Here is a 17,281-nt window from a genome sequence, read left to right on the forward strand (position 1 = left end):
GATCGTAAACAGTTTCCCAACCCACATACAATACATGTACAATACACAGGGAAATCAAAATCTAGACATAGTCTAATATAGCCAAAAACCAATGTCAATAAGTTACCTAAATGATTACGTCCACACGTGTGGCACTTATCAACATGGCCTAAACGCAGTCAATGTCGTTCGATTCATTTTCAAGAATATTGAAGCAGTTGCCATCTAGGTTGAGAGCCACATAAGCACCTAGCGTCGTGTGGGCGTTATCATTTAGTGCCACATGTCTGGGCGCTCCTCGTCCGAACGGACACACGATGCTTGCCCAAACGTGTGGGCACGGTGATAGATGGCAACTACAGTTATGCATATGTGTCAACTAGTTAATCACACACAACAACTATGATTGACCATACATGACAACTATGGTTTAACTACTCGTGACAACTCCAATTAGTTACACACGATGCATATGTGTCAACTAGTTAATCACAACAAATATGGTTGACCATACATGGTAACTATGGTTTAACCACACATGACATCTTCAATTAGTTACACATGACAACTATATTTAATGATACATGACAATTATAGTTAATTACACATGATAACTAAAGTTGATTACACACGTGTTTGGGCTCACGGGGTGGGGTGAACAGTTATGACATATGATTGTGTGGGCCGTCCTAGTTGCGCTCGAACGTGTTGACATTTTTAATGTTCGTTCCCACAGGGTCGTGTGGACTGACTACTGGATACTTTTTTTTAGAACGACTGACTCCTGGATACGATCGGGTGTTTATTATGCCACACGGGTTACAGTTATGACGTCCATAGGTTAACGCCCCCCTCCCCCCACAAAAAAAAGGGTTTCATCTCTTCAAGCAGGGCAGGCCGAGCCACAGGTTCCTCCGCACCCTCGGCCTTCCCTCCCCTCACCAGTTTCCAGCCGCGAGCGAACCCGACGCGAGTGCGGTTCGAGGGAGAGAGAAGAGGGGACTAGCACCATGGCCGCCAGGCTGCTGCTCCTCTCCTTCGATTGCCCGGCCGTCGCTGGCGGGCGGCGGTCTCGTCTGTCTGCAGTGCCACGGATGTCTTCCGGTGCTCCCCTCGTGCGGCCCCCAGCCTCATCCGTCGGCGCGTTCGCGGTCACCGCCGCTAGAGGCAACCTGCCGCACCACACCTCCGTGGTTGTGGTGAGCCCAGCTCCGTTCCTTGCTTCTTGTGTTTACTGTTTTTCCGTATTTGCAATTGGATGCTGATAGTTGCCAGAAGCGGTGATTCGGGGTTTATACGATCCTATGTTAGATCAGACGGGTGGATGCGGCATATTTGGATTATAGGTTCCAACTGATGTCGTTGCTATTGTATCATTTTAGCTGCCCGCAAAGATCTTTGTATGTGCCTGAGCTAATTAAAGTTGTTCTGCAGGATAACCTGGGAGTATGTGGACAATTTTTTTTATCTCGGCTGAACCGTGTCTCTCATTACTTCTGTAGGACGGAGTTTATGCATATGCATGTCTGATTACTGTTGGACCTTTGAACCTGAGCATTGATAGTTGTGGATGACACTAGGAGAGTTGGGACAATTTTCGTTGGTTTATTTCTCACACAATGCCATGCCAACCTGAGGGGTTGGGGATACATACTTATAGGCTGCTAGCCAGCCAAGCATATGCTGAGATGCTACTAAGATGCCAGTCTAAGATGCTAGTCTAAGATGCTGGTCTAAGATGCTATCCTAACTGCCAGTCCTTGATGGTCAGGAACTCTATCCTAACTGCCACAAGGACCATGTGCTGCAGCCCCACAAAGACCCTAGTACACAGACTTATCCAACATTCTCCCCCTAAGTCTTGTACGTCATCTTGTGGGAGTGTTGAATCATCCCGATCCTGGAGCAAAGCTCGAGGAACTTGACCCTCCCAAGAGGCTTGGTGAGCAGGTCTGCGAGCTGATCCTTGGTGTTGATGTAGCTCGCCTCGATGCTCCCTTCTTCCACACAACTGCGGATGAAGTGATACCTCAGCCGGATGTGCTTGCTCCGTTCGTGGAACACGGGGTTCTTTGCCAGGGCCAGGGCGGACTTGCTGTCCACCAGGAGCTGCACCGTTCTGGTGTCTTGAACGAGAAGATCACCAAGCAGTCGAGCGAGCCAAAGCGCCTGAGTGCAGGCGGTGGAGGCCGCTATGTACTCAGCCTCACAGCTGGACAGGGCCACCACCTGCTGCTTGACTGATTGCCAGCTCACGAGACACTTGCCGAGGAAGAGAAGGATCCCGCTCGTGCTCTTGCTGGTGTCGATGTCGCCGGCGTGGTCGCTGTCGCTGTACCCGACGAAGTGTGCTGCCCCCGGACACCTAGGGTAGTGGAGGCCGTGGTCGAGGGTCCCTGCTATGTAGCGGATGATCCTCTTCACTGCCTGCTGGTGTTCCGACGTCGGTCGCTCCATGAACCGACTGACATAGCCGACGGAGAATGCTAGGTCCGGCCGTGTGTGGGTGAGCGAAGGCTCCCCACAAGGCATCGGTACTACGTAGCATCCACTTCCTCTGTTGTGCTGTCGCGGCTCAGTTTCAGCCTCTCCTCCATCGGAGTGAGAGCTGGATGGCAGCCGGTGAGCCCAGCTAGCTCAACGATGCGCTTGGCGTAGGCGGACTGTCGAAGCGCGATCCCGGAGTGATCTTGGTGCACCTCAATCCCTAAATAGAAGGAGAGGAGCCCCAGATCACTCATCTGGAAGGTGGCCTTCATGTCTTCCTTGAATGCCGCTACCTCTGCATCTTTGGTGCCGGTGATCACCAAGTCGTCAACATAGACGCCCACCAGCAGGGCATTTCCTCCACTGCCCCGTCGGTAGACAGCGGCCTCATGCGGGCTTTGCTCGAAGCCCATCTTCTTTAGCGTGGAGTCCAGCTTGGCGTTTCACGCCCTAGGTGCCTGCCGTAGGCCATAGAGGGCCTTGCGCAGGCGGAGTACCTTACCCTCCTGGCCGGGAATCGCAAAACCCGGTGGCTGATGCACGTAGACTTCCTCCTTCAAGTCACCGTTGAGGAATGCCGACTTGACATCCATGTGATGGACACGCCAGCCCTCCTGGGCAGCCAGCGCAAGGAGGAGTCGCACAGACTCCATTCGTGCCACGGGAGCGAAGGCGTCGTCGAAATCGACTCCTTCCTGCTGCAAGAAGCCTCGGGCCACCAGACGAGCCTTGTGCTTGATGATGGCGCCGGCTCCATCCCTCTTCAGCTTGAACACCCACTTAAGGGTGATTGCGCGGTGACCACGGGGGAGGTCAGCGAGCTCCTAGGTGCGGTTTTGCTCGACCGCATCCATCTCCAACTGCATCGCGGCGCGCCATGCCGCATCTCTCTCGGCCTCTGCAAAGGACCGTGGTTCGCCGTCCTCACACGCGAGTTGTAGCTGCGCCTCCAGGTCACGTGGCATCAGTCCCGGCACCGGCTGGTCGCCGAGTAGATCATCCATCGTGCGATACCGCAGCTGTTCGCCTCCATACCACGCGTCAACCCGCTCCTCGTCGTGAGTGAGCGGGGAAGCGAACTTCATCGGGTTGTGCTCTGCGTGAGTTGGTGCTGATGAAGACGAACCCGGAGTGGTGACTGCCGGGGCTGGAGTATGCGGCGTCGCCAGTTGTGGTGTCGTCGGCGTAGCGGGCACCGGAGTCGATGTAGTTTTGGGGGCCGGGGTAGACGTGCCCGGCGGAGAGGAGCTGCTTGCTCCCCCGGCTTCCTTGAAGTGAGCGTACTCGACAATGAAGTCGTCATACATCGGCGTCGCGCCGTCGTCCACCGCCTTGTCCCATTGCCACCCTCGCCCTTCATTGAACACAACGTCTCGTGCCGTGCGCACACGCTGTGTCTTTGGGTCGAGGATGCGGTAGGCCTTTGAGCCCTCCGCATAGCCGATGAAGACTCTCGGAGTGCTCCTGTGGTCGAGCTTGCCGATGTGGCCAAGCTCCTTAGCGAACGCAAGACAGCCAAAGACCCGCAAATGGGAAACCGCCGGCTTCCGCCCATGCCAGGCCTCATACGGTGTCCTGCCGTCGAGTGCCTTAGTAGGCGAGCGGTTGAGGATGTAGACGGCCGTCAGCACCGTCTCTCCCCAGAAAACAGCCGGCATCCCTCGCTGCTTGAGGAGAGCCCGAGCCATCCCCACAACCGTCTGGTTGCGCCGCTCGACGACTCCGTTTTGCTGCGGGCTGTACGGCGCGGAGTAGTGGCGCTGGATGCCCTCATCGGCGCAGTACGACGCGAATTCAGCCGCCGTGAATTCGCCGCCGTTGTCAGTGCGCAACACGCGCAATTTGCGGCCGCTCTCCGCCTCCACACCAGCCTGCGCGCGCCTGATGGCGTCCGCCGCTTCTCCCTTGCTGCCGAGAATCATCACCCACATGTAACGAGAGAGATCGTCGACGAGCAGCAGGAAGTAGCGTCGACCTCCTGGTGTGGCTGGCGTCACCGGGCCGCACAAGTCTCCGTGCACGAGCTCCAGCTTCTCCTTGGCCCGAAAACTCGCTTGTTGGGGAAAGGGGAGTCGTCTCTGCTTCGTCAGTACGCAGATGTCGCAGAACTGCTCCACATGGTTGAGGCATGGCAGGCCTCGTACCATCTCCTTGGCACTTAGACGCTTCAGGGCCTCAAAGTGAAGATGCCCAAAGCACTCATGCCATTGCCACGCCTCGTCGTCCCGACGGACAGCGAGACAGACCGGTTGTGCCACCTGCACATCAAGGACGTAGAGTCGATTTCCACCTCTGGGTACCTTGGCGAGAAGGCGACCCTGGCGATCCCAGATGCGTAGGACCCCATGCTCAATCAGCACGCGTGAGTCGTTCTCATCCAGCTGTCCCAAGCTGATGATGGAGTTCCTTAGCGCGGGGATGTAGTAGACACCGGTGAGCAGCCGGTGCTCTCCTGTCTTGGTGGTGAAGATGACGGAGCCGACGCCCTTAATTTCCACAGCGGAGGCATCCCCAAACTTGACGGAGCCTCGCGCATCGGAATCGAGCTCGGCGAAGAATTCCCTTCGACCGGTCATGTGGTGGGTGGCGCCGGTGTCGAGGCACCACCCCGTAGTCTTGTCCTTCCCGGAGGCATCGCCGAGAAGAGCGTGTGCCTTTGGCTCGTCGAGGTGGATGAGAGCTTTTGCGACTGGTGTCGCTGAAGATAGCTCAATGCTTGCATGCGCCATGAACAGAGCCGTCTCCTCCTCCTTCGCCTGTGCGACGTGAGCCTGGCCTTGTCGTGGTTGCCGACACTCATTGGCCCAATGGCCAAACTGGCCACAGTTGTGGCAGCTGTTGTCTTGTGCCGGCTTGGGCTTGCCAGCGGCGCCGTCCTTGGCGCCTCCGCGGGCGTCCCCTTCGGCACGTCCTTGTGCCCTGCCCGGGGGGCCTCTTCGCGTCTTACGCTGCTTGCCACGCTTGCGGCCGCCCGTCGTGGAAGAAGGCTCCCCCTTCTTCCTGTCACCAAGGCTGGCATCCCACGGCTCCTGAGTTAGGAGCAGCTTCCTGCCGGTGGTGATGGGCCCCGAGGAAGGCTGTGGCTCGTCGGTGTCGACGACCTTGAGGCGACCTATCGCCTCCTCGATTGTCATCGTGGAGAGGTCCAGCAAGGACTCGATCGACCGAGCCATCTGCTTGTACTTCTTGGGGATGCACCGAAAGAGCTTCTCGACAGCTCTCTCCTCGGTGTAGGTGGCATCACCAAACTTCACCAACTTCTGCAGCAGAGTGTTGAGACGGAGAGCAAAGTCATCAACGTCCTCACCTGGCTTGGAAGCCAGGCTCTCCCACTCCTTACGAAGTGCCTGCAGAGTGGACTTGCGAGCACGGTCGCTGCCGATGCGTGCCGCGGCGATGGCGTCCCAAGCTTCCTTGGCAGTCCGCTTGCTGGAAAGCGAGAACTGCATCTCGGGCGGGACTGTGGCGATGAGGGCGTCCAGCGCCCGTCGGTCCTCTTGGTGGTCGACGTTGCTGTCCTGGACTGCCTCCCACATGCGCCGCACCTGGAGCCTGACCTTCATGATCCCGGCCCACTCGACGTAGTTGGTTTTAGTGAGGGTAGGCCACCCAGCACTGGGACCAACATCCCTGACCACAGTTCGGACCTCGTAGAGGCCGCGGTCCTGGTCGTTGCAGCCGCCGTCGCGGTGCACACCTCCACCTGGAGCGCGGGCGTGCTCGGCTGCCCACTGCGCCGTCCGCTCTTGCGCCACTTTGGCGCGGTCTGCGTCAGCACCGTCGTCCGCAGGCGTGGAGCTGTTGGAGCTGCCGGAGCCGCCGCGGAGTGCTTTGGCATCTGCCGTAGCCTCACGTGCTGCGTCCGCTGCTGCTGCTGCTTCTACCTCCGCCCTGGCTGCTTCTACCTCCGCTTTGGCTGCTGCCAACTCCGCTGCAGCCAGCCTCGACACCCTTGCTGCCGCAGCAGCTGCTGCTACAGCTGCTCGCTCACGCTCCTCTGCCACGGCGCGCTCGGCCTCCTGCCGGCGCCGCATGCTCGAGGTAGCCGTGTGCTGAGAGCGACCTGCAGACATGGCTCGCTGCAGGGGGGCTGTTGCGTGAAGAGGAGGCTGTTGAAGACGAACTGCTGCTCGACAGTCCGGAGGGAGGAAAGTAACCAGAGGCAGATGGAGCAGCTGCTGCTACCGACTTGGGCTGCTCACAAGAAATGCTCAGGGTACAAGATAACTTGGCTCTGATACCACTTGTTGGACCTTTGAACCTGAGCATTGATAGTTGTGGATGACACTAGGAGAGTTGGGACAATTTTCGTTGGTTTATTTCTCACACAATGCCATGCCAACCTGAGGGGTTGGGGATACATACTTATAGGCTGCTAGCCAGCCAAGCATATGCTGAGATGCTACTAAGATGCCAGTCTAAGATGCTAGTCTAAGATGCTGGTCTAAGATGCTATCCTAACTGCCAGTGCTTGATGGTCAGGAACTCTATCCTAACTGCCACAAGGACCATGTGCTGCAGCCCTACAAAGACCCTAGTACACAGACTTATCCAACAATTACAGTGCCATTAGGGAGATGCCCATGTTCTTGCATGTCAATCTGCATAGATAGATGTATGCCAAATTTTCCATTTGATCACCTGTGTGTGCGCTGCTCTGCTTTGGTGATGAGGGCATTCATGTTTCTAGTAAAAAAGCGTGTGCGCTGCGCTGCTTTGGTGATGAGGGCATTCATGTTTCTAGTAAAAAAATGGTTAAGGAAGTAGCCTGCTAGGATCCTTGTCAACGATTATGAATGTCATTTGGGACACATATGCCACTTGAAGAATTAATGTACCGTTAGTGAAGCTCTAACATGTGGTTCTTACTTTTTAGATGTCCTTGTATCTTTCCTACCTGTGAAGATTGGAGTTGGTTGTGAGTTCACTCCTCACTCTCCATTCGTACTCACACATGGGGCAAACAAGCCTGCAAAAGTTCAATAGATGTACTACATACTCATTGGGGACCATCACTCTTGCTAAAGGAACAAATAAACAATTGCACACTTACTCATATGTAGAACCAGCTGTAAAAGGTATAAGTAAACAAATATCGTCTTACTTTAGCGTGGGACCAATCTCTTGTAGAAGGCATAAATAAACAAATACGGGATTAGCCTCGAACTCAAAACATTGCTATGAGTTTTAGCTCCTCCACTCTTACTAACCAACTCTCCGCATGCTATAGAATAGCATATAGATCAAGTAAATTTACTAATTGACTGTAAAGCAACAAATATGCGATGAAAGACGTCATTGTGCTATGCTAATGTTTATATGCTAATTGACTGTAAAGCAACAATTCGTACATTGGTAGGCTAATGAACGATCATCTTGGAAAGAAAATTATGACAATAGACAATTCATATAGATCAAACAAATTTACTTATTCAAACAAAGACGTCATTGTGCTACCCTCTTTCTTCCCAAATAGCTCTCTTCGTGTCTTATTTTTAACATATGCCCATCCTTCCGTGTCTCTGAATTTCAGTTTCATATCTTGCAACCGTCCTATGGTTGTTTCAGTCACTGCCTGCAACCCTCCTATGGTTGGGACAATTCACAGCTAAAAAAGGGCAGCCCGGTGCACGTAGCTCCCGCTTGCGCAGAGTTCGGGGAAGGGTCTGTCCACGTTGGGTCTTTTGTACACAGCTTTTCCCTACATTTCTGCAAGAGTCTGTTTCCAAGACTCGAACCCGTGACCTCATGGTCACAAGGCAACAGCTTTACCGCTGCGCCAAGGCTCCCCTTCAGACAATTCGTAGCTAACATATAGACAATTGAACTACACATTTTTAATGTTGCATACGTATAAATAGAGCCTGTAATATAATTATATAAGACACGGACCATACAAAAATAGTATGGTTCACATGATGATGGCCTCCATCAACATAGCTAACCTCACAGAAGAAGCATTAGCTATCCTACTACTACGAATATTGTTTATGGTATCTTCGTTCTCCTCCTCTTGAATGGGATCACTTGTGTTGATGCCACCCCCTGTCGTAGCACTGGAGGTAGATACTCATCAATCTGCAATCACACAACACCACCCATGTAACTAGTGCAGTTTTTCACCAACTCTCGTTAAACAAGCAAGTAGGTGTCACAATCTGCAATCTACAGCCTTTTCAACTTCCAAGTCCACAAAAGAAATACTCCAGGAATACATGTTCAGGAATACTGCAAAAAAGAAAAAGAAATGACCATCATCTCATCCCGGTGTGCAGTGGCATTGCTGGGCCGCACACGCTGGCTGGGAGGGAGGTGTTGCTCGAGGGAGGAAGGCACGGCTGGAGCCTGGAGGAACAGAGGCGCTGCTGGGCTGGGGAGGTTCTGGCCAGCAGGGCCGGCAGAAGTGGCGGCGGATGCTAGGGATTTACTCGCTGTCGAGATCTGCTCCATCCGGCAGTGGCGGTGGCACGGCCACGGCCGGCCGGCTGGAGGGGATGTGCTGCCACCGGCGAGCCAACCCTAGGCGGTGGCGGCGGTGGCTGTCTTCTCACGCGCACTGTGTAGCAGGAATAAGAACAAAATGTTTTTCCACTTACTAGTGGCAAAGGTGGGTAAATACCTTCCAACCCTTTGGTTCAGCTTCTAGCTTTTGGACCCAAAAGTTGGCAGCTGAAGCTGAACCAAACACAGCCTTATGCTTTGCCCTTCCATGCCATGTGGCCAACTCCTCAGCTTTTTTGTGGTTCCATAGCAACGCACTGGCACTGAGCTACTGTTTACAATAAACAATCAAATGCTTCATCATCGCATACAAATCGGGAGCAAAGTTGATGATTTTTTCCATTTGAAAGTACACAATGCTTTTAAGCTCTCATGAACGACTCGTGAGCCTCTCTTAAGTTCTGATAACTCTTATGCGTTGTTCTTCTATATCTATTTTGGGTGTATTAGTCCCGCTATTAGTTGTTTACATTTTATTCTTTAATGTTCTTTTGACAGCGTGATGTTTTTGTGTCACTGCACATTACAAAGTAATATAAATGTATAACACTGAGTTTATTCAGAGAACAAGCAACATCACATTTATTGAGCTGGGAAACATTCCAACAAATATCTTTTGCATGATGATGTATCTGGTTCTAATCTTTTGTGCAAGGATCATGGCTTTATTTAATGTATATTGGGCATAAAACCATAAATTATTCGACTTTCTGTTTCCAGATGGAAGTATTTGTATGTAGTTTGTTTTAAGAATTCATTGATCTCAGGATTTCTTGCTTTTCAGGAGGGTGGTGGAGTTTACACTGTTCGTGACTTTATGACTAAAAGGGAACAACTCCATGTTGTGAAACCATCCACTTCAGTAGATGAAGGTGCTTTGTTTGCCTTGACGTTTTGCCTTGGTTTCTGTCATTAGAATATCACCCATTTCCTAATGGCAGCCTTTTCTAATTGAGCAGCTCTTGAGAGGCTGGTGGAGCATCGAATAACTGGCTTTCCTGTTACCGATGATCACTGGAATTTGGTAGGTGGTGCTATTAGTTTACTGTAGCAAACAGACAGTTGATGATATGCAACCGGGGTTCCGAATGTATGTGTTTTGGAGTCAACATGTATGTGTTCTGGATGGGACTTAATTTCCTTGTTATCTACATGTCTTGACGTGCATATATTATATATCCTCATCAATATAGCATATATGGTGTGGCCTATTCCTTCTCGTTTGCACCTGATGGTTTTATTTTGAAGTCTACCAGATTGCTATCCTCCCAAAATAAAGTGCTATTATTCATATAAAAAAATTTGACAATGGGCCGAGGAACCACTTATCTTCTTTTGAAAGAGAGGGGCAACCTCCTCAACAAGCTTGTGCCTTAACTCTAGGCTACATGGATGTGCCTAGAAATAATATTATAGAAGCAAGCATATAGAAATTAATTTTTCTTCTCTGTTAGCTCCTCTTCTGTTGGCACATTTCATGTTCTTGCTAATTACTACCAGTAACCTGTAATATAACTACAGGGTTGATATCTTCATGTTCAGTTCTGACTCTGAATGTATGTTAAGGCTTAAGGAAGTTTTTTTTTCTTCGAGAAAACGCAAAAGCCTTGCGTTTCTTTTTATTGAAAAGGGGGGGGGGGGGGGGTTCAGTTACAGACATCCTAGGATGTGCGGGTTACATCAGGTGAATTAATGTACGTCCCAGGTTTGGGGCAGCACAAGTCGGAGGCCAGGTGCCCCGGCTGCCGCCCATGAGCGGGCCTCGTCCTGAATGCCATCTAGGAGCGCGTTAAGGGATGGCGTTGCATTGTCGAAGACGCATCTGTTCCTGTGCTTCCAGACCATCCAAGGCACGAGCAGCGCGACAGATTTCAGGGCCTTGCGAAGGGTCAGCGGCGTGTCTTCCTTGGCATGGTTCCACCAGTCCGTAAGCGACAGTTCCTGTGTTGGATAGGGGCCGGTATGCGTAGCTAGGCCAGGGTCTCGTGCCATGCCTGTCGGGCTAGGGGGCATTCCAGCAGCAGATGTCGCATCGTCTCCGGCTGCTGGTCACATAGGAGGCAGCGGGGATGATGTTGGAGACCGTGGCGAGCCAACCTCTCTGCCGTCCAGCAGCGGTCCTGGTTGGCTAACCAGTGGAAGAACTTGACTCGCGGCGGCGCCCAGCACTTCCAGATTAGCTTCCAGGAATGGCAGCCCGTTGATCCATGGAAGGTGGCCGTGTAACAGGACTGCGCGGAATAGGTGCCGCTCGCCGTCCATCTCCAGATCAACCTGTCCGGTGTGGTGGAGAGCTCGGTGCGCTGCATGATCTGCCAGAGCTGTAGATACTGACCAATCTCATGGAGGCCGGGGTTGCCTTGGATGTCGCGTGCCTAGGAGTTGCCATTGAGTCCGTCCGCCACGGTTCTCGTCGTCCGTCCTCGCTTGGGGATGCAGCCGTAGAGGTTAGGCATGAGCTCGCGCACGGATTGGCCACCAATCCATCGGTCCTCCCAGAGCAGGGCGGTCTGCCCATTCCCAATGACCGTGAACGTGGATGCCCAGAACAGGGCTCGTTCCGTGGGCGAGAATTGAAGGTCTAGCCCTTGCCATGCTCGCTCCGGGTCCGTTCTGGAGAACCATAACCAGCGTAGTCGCATGGCGAGACCGGCACGCTCGAGGTCTCGCACGCCCAGGCCCCCAAGCTCGATGGGGCGGCAAACTTTGTTCCAGTTCACGTGGCAGTGTCCGCCATTGGCAGTGGCACGTCCAGCCCAAAGGAAACCACGCTAAATCTTCTCGATCTGCTTGGGGTTTTTTTTGGGGGGCGCGAATGCAAGCAGTTGGTGCACTGGGATGGCACACAAGACCGACTTGACCAGCGCGAGGCGCCCGGTTTTAGTCATCAGCCAAGCCTTCCAGGTCGGTAGGCGCGCGGCGACCGCATCTACCATGGGTTGTAGCTGGGCGGCAGATGGGCGGCGCGTGGACAGGGGGATGCCGAGGTAGGTGATGGGGAGAGTCGCCACCGGGCAGTCGAGGTGCGCGATCATCTCCGTGGCTGCTTGGTCGCCGTGCAAGATGGTGGCGGAGCTCTTGGTGAAGTTCACCTTCAGGCCGGAGGCCCTGCCGAACAAGGCGAGGATCTCCCTGATCGCAGTAGTGTCGTCCATCGTGGCGTGGCAGAAGACCATGACGCCGTCGGCGTAGAGGGAGATCGCCGGGATGTGGCGTCGTGGGTGTAGTGGCTGCAGGATGTCCAGGCTGTGTGCGCGTTGTAGGAGCCGTCCCAGGGTGTCGACGGCGAGCACGAAGAGCTGCGGGGATATGGAGTCGCCCTGCCGGAGCCCTTGCCGGTGCCATATGGGGGGGCCGGGCTCGCCGTTCAGGAGGATGCACGTGCTCGCAGAAGACAGGAGGATGGCCGTCCACTCCAAGAATCTGTTCCCGAATCCGTATTGGCGTAAAACCTCAAAGAGGAATGGCCATGACAGGGAATCAAAGGCGCGCGTGAGGTCGAGCTTGAGCATGACTCTTGGAGCTCCCAGTTGGTGCAGCAGCTTGAGTGACTGCTTGACAAGGACATAGTTGTCGTGCAAGCTCCTTCCCGAGATGGAAGCATTTTGGTTGTGGCTAACCAGGTTGTCCAGCTTGGCACCGAGGCGGATCGAGAGCACCTTGGCGAAGATTTTGGCCACAAGGTGTATCAGGCAGATCGAACGGTAGTCGAGCAGCCCCTGGGCGTCGACTTTCTTTGGCAGCAGCGTCAGCAATGCTTGGTTCAGCTTGTAGAACCCTCTTCCTCGCAAGTCATATAGTTGCTGGAACACGTCAAGGAAATCCTGCCTGATGGTTGTCCAGCATGCGCGTAGGAATTCTGCTGTGAACCCGTCTGGGCCTGGCGCCTTGCGTGCGGGGAGGCGCTTGACAGCCTCCCAAATCTCCTTGGCGCTGAACGGCGCATCAAGGTCGGCGAGGTCGGTCGGCTCGATGAGTTGTGACAGGTCTAGGGAGTGTTCCCGGGCGGTCGCCGTGCCAAGCAAGGCCTCGAAATGGGTGAAGGCCGCCTTGGCCATGTCAGTGTGGTCCGTGAGCACCCTGTCGTCCACGGCCAGGCTGTAGATGTGGTTCTTCTGCCGACGGAACGAGCACTGCCGGTGGAAAAAACTGGTGCTGGCGTCGCCGTCCTTGAGGTTGGCGATGCGGGAGCGTTGGCGGGCGATCGTGCGCTCCATGGATGCGAGCCCAAGGTAGGATATCTTGAGCTGCTTGCGGAGCCAGGCCTCCGGTGGCGAGAGGTTGCGCGATTCCTGGGCTTGGTCGAAGCGCGAGATGAGCTCCGTGATATCGCCAGCTTGGCCTTGATGTTGCCCGTAGACCTGGAGCTCCAGCTAGTGAGGCTAGCCGCCATTGCCTGTAGCCGGAGCATGAGCCGGTGGAAGGGATCGACGTGATGCGTAGCACCCCAGGCCGCGGTCACCACATCATGGAATTCGTCCAAGCGTAGCCAGTATTCCTCAAAATGGAACCGCCGGTGTGAGGTGGGCGTGGGCGAGCAGTCCAGCAGCAACGGGGCGTGGTCCGACACCATAGCCGCAAGGCATCGAAGGTGGCATCCGCTGTGCGCGTCCTCCCAATCAGCGGTGCAAAGAACACGGTCGAGCTGCACAAGTGTTGGCGGTGTTTGCTCGTTGGACCATGTGTAGCGCCGCCCGTTGAGGTAGATCTCCTTGAGTGCGAGGTCATTTGTGAGACGGTGAAATTTGCCCATCATGCTCCGGTTGACGGTGACCGTGTTTTTGTCGTCGTCGCGGAGGATGAGATTGAAGTCGCCGCAAACCATCCACGGGTCTGGGCAGGCGGCTCGGATGTCGCGATGCTCCTGCAGGAATGCAACCTTGTCGGCATCTTCTTGGGGGCCGTATACCACCGTAAGCCACCATGGTGTGCCTGTGGCCGTGGCCACCTTAGCGGTGATCGCGTTGGTGGTGAACATTGGGTCCATGATGGTCACGGCCCTGCTCTTCCACGCCAGCAAGATGTTGCCCCACGTGCCATCGGCTGGGAGGTATGTGTAGTCATCGAATTCGGAACCAAGCGTATCCAGGACAATAGCCGAGTAGATCAACTCCATTTTCGTTTCTTGAATGCATACAATGGAGGCCCCGGTCGTGTCCAGCAGCGAACAGATAGCGTGTTGGCGAGCCTGCGCGTTCATGCCGCACACGTTCCAGATAGCGATCTTAAGGCCGTGATCCATGAGAGCGGGATCGACGGGTAGACGCGCCTAGACCGGACTAGCCCTCGCAAGCAACGAAGGCGCGTGCCTCCCGAGCGCAGTCGATGCCATGCAGACTGGGATCTCACGGTCAACCAGTTTAGCGATGGCTTTGAGGACCGTCAGGGGCAGCGGTGCCGCGAACATGCCGTCATAGGCCTTCATCTCTACGGCAGTAATCTTCTGGTCTATTCCAATGATCCTGAGGGTGCGCAGGATTTGCACGTGGGCGCGTCGCTCCGCTGTTGGAGGAGCGCTCGGTTGGCAGGTCGTAGCTGCAGACCGTCCCCGACGAGGGGCGAAGTTTAAGGTGCTTCGTGGCGGTGGCCAGGAACTCCCCAAGGGTCCAGGACGCGGGCGTGGTGCGGCCCCGGGATCGCCGCAGCGTAATTGGTGGCGATGCGAAACGGCTCGGCGTGCGGCCACTTGGGCCTTGGTTAGCCACGGCGCCAGCGTTTGGGGACAGCGGGTCTTCAGAGGGCCGCAATGGAGGTGGTGTAGTCGCGGGCCGCTGTAGGAGCACTACCGTCCCCGCTGGGCCGTGGGCCGGCCTAGCGGCAGCAGGTGGAGATAGCCCGTCTGCATGGGCGGGAGGGTTGGCGCCGCGGAGCTGCGTTTCCCCGCCCGAGGCCGCGCGTGTGGGGTTGGTGGAGGCGGACTGGTCAGCGGAATCCAGCCCCACTTCTAGATCGGGTGGGGCGGTATCTTCGCTTTGTCACGACCAGGTCTCTGGCGCTGCAGATCCCTCCTGCGAGGCGACATGCGCGTTGCTGACAGGGGCCAGTTCCCGACAAGCCAAAGCGTCAGGGGGACCCGAGCTTTGGCCCACGTGATCATCATGGGGATCGTTGCAGGCCACCGGATTCGAATTCGCGGCCGGTTGAGGATCGACACGCGTCCCGACCGGGCTGAGCAGGGCGTCTGCGGCGGCCGCGTCAGTGTTGCCAGGCTGGCCCTTGGTTGTTTGCTGCTTTTGCTGTCCGCTGCCTTTTCCTCTTCTGGCATGGTGATGTGGGCGGTGGCCCCCGCGCTGGCCTGGCCAGGGCAGCATGCCCGTACGCGGCGGGTTCGCGAGCGGTGCCGCGCCGGAGCTGGAAGGCCACGCCGGCGACGAGGATAGACCATCCGCCCATGCCTGTTTGGCAACGCGCCAGCCCAGGTCGTCCATGGCCATGCCGTCGGCCTGGCCTTGAGCGGGCGCGTTCGAGCATCTGCGCTTGCGTCCGCGGCGGCGCGTGCGTCCCGGGCCACGGTCGGGAGCGGGATCACGGGTCCCGCCGGCGTCGCGCTCGTGGTCTGGGTGTCGCCGGCGCCCTGATCTTGACGGAGCGGGCCAGCGCGATGGCGATGGGGTAGGTCAGGGTGCGTATGGTTGGTGCGTCGGAGTCTAAGGCCGCCGGCACATGCTCGACCACCTCCAGAATGGCAGCGCGGTGGATCTTGTCGGGGTCGTGCGTGCGCCCAGATAGCCGGAAGGTGGCGAGGTCGGCACGGGAGCGGGTATGGGGATGAAGGTGCTCGATCCAACAGCTTTGCCCGAGGATGTGCTCGGCGGTGGAGAGGTGCCAAGCTTGGGCAGGGACACCACGCAACTCGAGTTCGACGTGGAATTCGAACTCGCCGCAGCCGGCATGTGCGAGCTTGCACCATGGCCGCATCGAGAGGGAAAAGCGCGGCGAGCGGATGAAGTGGTCGCCGGCGAGGCGCTCCTTGAGGGCCAGCGAGTTGGAGAGGATCAGAAAGTCCTCCGGATGGTGGCGGTGGACGGTGAAGTCGCCGTCGACGAGGTCGAATGAGTCCCAGAGCAGCGCAACAACCTCGTCGGTGGAGACAGACGGGCGATTGCCAGTGATGGATGCGACCATCGCGCGGGACATGACTGTCTCCGCGCCCTCCATCTCGACGGTGCGCGCCATGATGACCCGCACGGGCTCGGGCTGGTGCAGGATAGCCGTCGGTAGCGCCGTGGCGGGGGTTGCTGGCGGCGGCAACGTAACGAGCGCGGACGACGACCGCGCGTGCGCCGGAGCAGCCGGGTTGCTGTGCTGTTGACGATGTGGCGCACTGTCCCGGCGGCTCGGGTCGCAGGAACGGGAGTCATGGCCAGACTGCAGGCATGTGCGGCACCGGATGTCGTTGGTGCAGTCGCGCACGCGGTGGCGGTGGTCCAGGCAACGGAAGCAGAGCCCAGCAACTTCCTCAGGCGAGGGACTCCGTCGGCGAGGCGCCGGAGGGCTGGGGGGTGGCCATCTATCGCTGGCGACGACGGCGGTTCCAGCGCCGGGGCAGTTGGTATCCATCCTCGTCGACCACGTCTCCGCCTGAGACACGGTGCACCTCCGAGCGGGGGCCAAGGCGGTTTATGGCCGGCAGCCTGGGACGCGCCCTCATGGAACCGTTGGCGGGCGGGGGAGCTTGCCTCTGCGGGGCGGGGGGGGGGGGGGGGGGGGGGGGGGGGGGGGGGGGCGGAGTGCGGGCGACGTCGCTGTACGAGCGCGCCGGGGACTCGCTCTCCGAGCTGAGCCAGCGGTCACCAGAGGACACGCGCTCGCCGGAGAGGGTCGTGCGGCGGTCGACAGGGTCAGCACCGGAGTCCGCCATGGCAGGGGCAGGGGCGGGGGAAGTAGGAGGGAGGAGGGTGGGTGGGTGGGTGGGTTGGGGGAGCAGCCGGCGAGGGGTCACCGGCGGTGGTGCTGGAGGCTAGCTGGGCAGGGGAGAGCTAGGGAGCGCGGAGCGGAGCCATCTCGAGCAATTTGTTCTGCATAGTTCTAAATATTGATATTTAGTAGGAGCAGCCGGCAGGGGGTGCGTTGGGGGAGCAGCCGGCGAGGGGTCACCGGCGGTGGTGCTGGAGGCTAGCTGGGCAGGGGAGAGCTAGGGAGCGCGGAGCGGAGCCATCTCGAGCAATTTGTTCTGCATAGTTCTAAATATTGATATTTAGTAGGAGCAGCCGGCAGGGGGTGCGTTGGGGGAGCAGCCGGCGAGGGGTCACCGGCGGTGGTGCTGGAGGCTAGCTGGGCAGGGGAGAGCTAGGGAGCGCGGAGCGGAGCCATC

General features: G+C 56.6%; 1 protein-coding gene across 3 annotated transcripts in view; it reads left to right on the top strand.

The window, feature by feature from the left end:
• Positions 1-814: 814 nt before the first annotated feature.
• Positions 815-17,281, top strand: part of LOC125519719 (CBS domain-containing protein CBSX2, chloroplastic-like) — a 43,320-nt gene continuing 26,853 nt past the window's right edge. For 2 of the 3 annotated variants that reach the window (XR_007288290.1, XM_048684460.1), the window contains exons 1-3: positions 816-1,178; positions 9,752-9,839; positions 9,927-9,991. Coding sequence is in view for 2 of the 3 variants with exons in the window: in XM_048684460.1 (XP_048540417.1) it covers positions 990-1,178; positions 9,752-9,839; positions 9,927-9,991 (342 nt within the window). In the remaining variant the exon portion in view is untranslated. Of the gene's footprint in view, positions 1,179-9,751; positions 9,840-9,926; positions 9,992-17,281 lie in introns of all 3 variants that reach the window. The other variant, XM_048684461.1, reaches the window with a different exon arrangement.

This window comes from Triticum urartu, chromosome 7, assembly GCF_003073215.2.
Source record: "Triticum urartu cultivar G1812 chromosome 7, Tu2.1, whole genome shotgun sequence".
Lineage (NCBI taxonomy): Eukaryota > Viridiplantae > Streptophyta > Magnoliopsida > Poales > Poaceae > Triticum > Triticum urartu.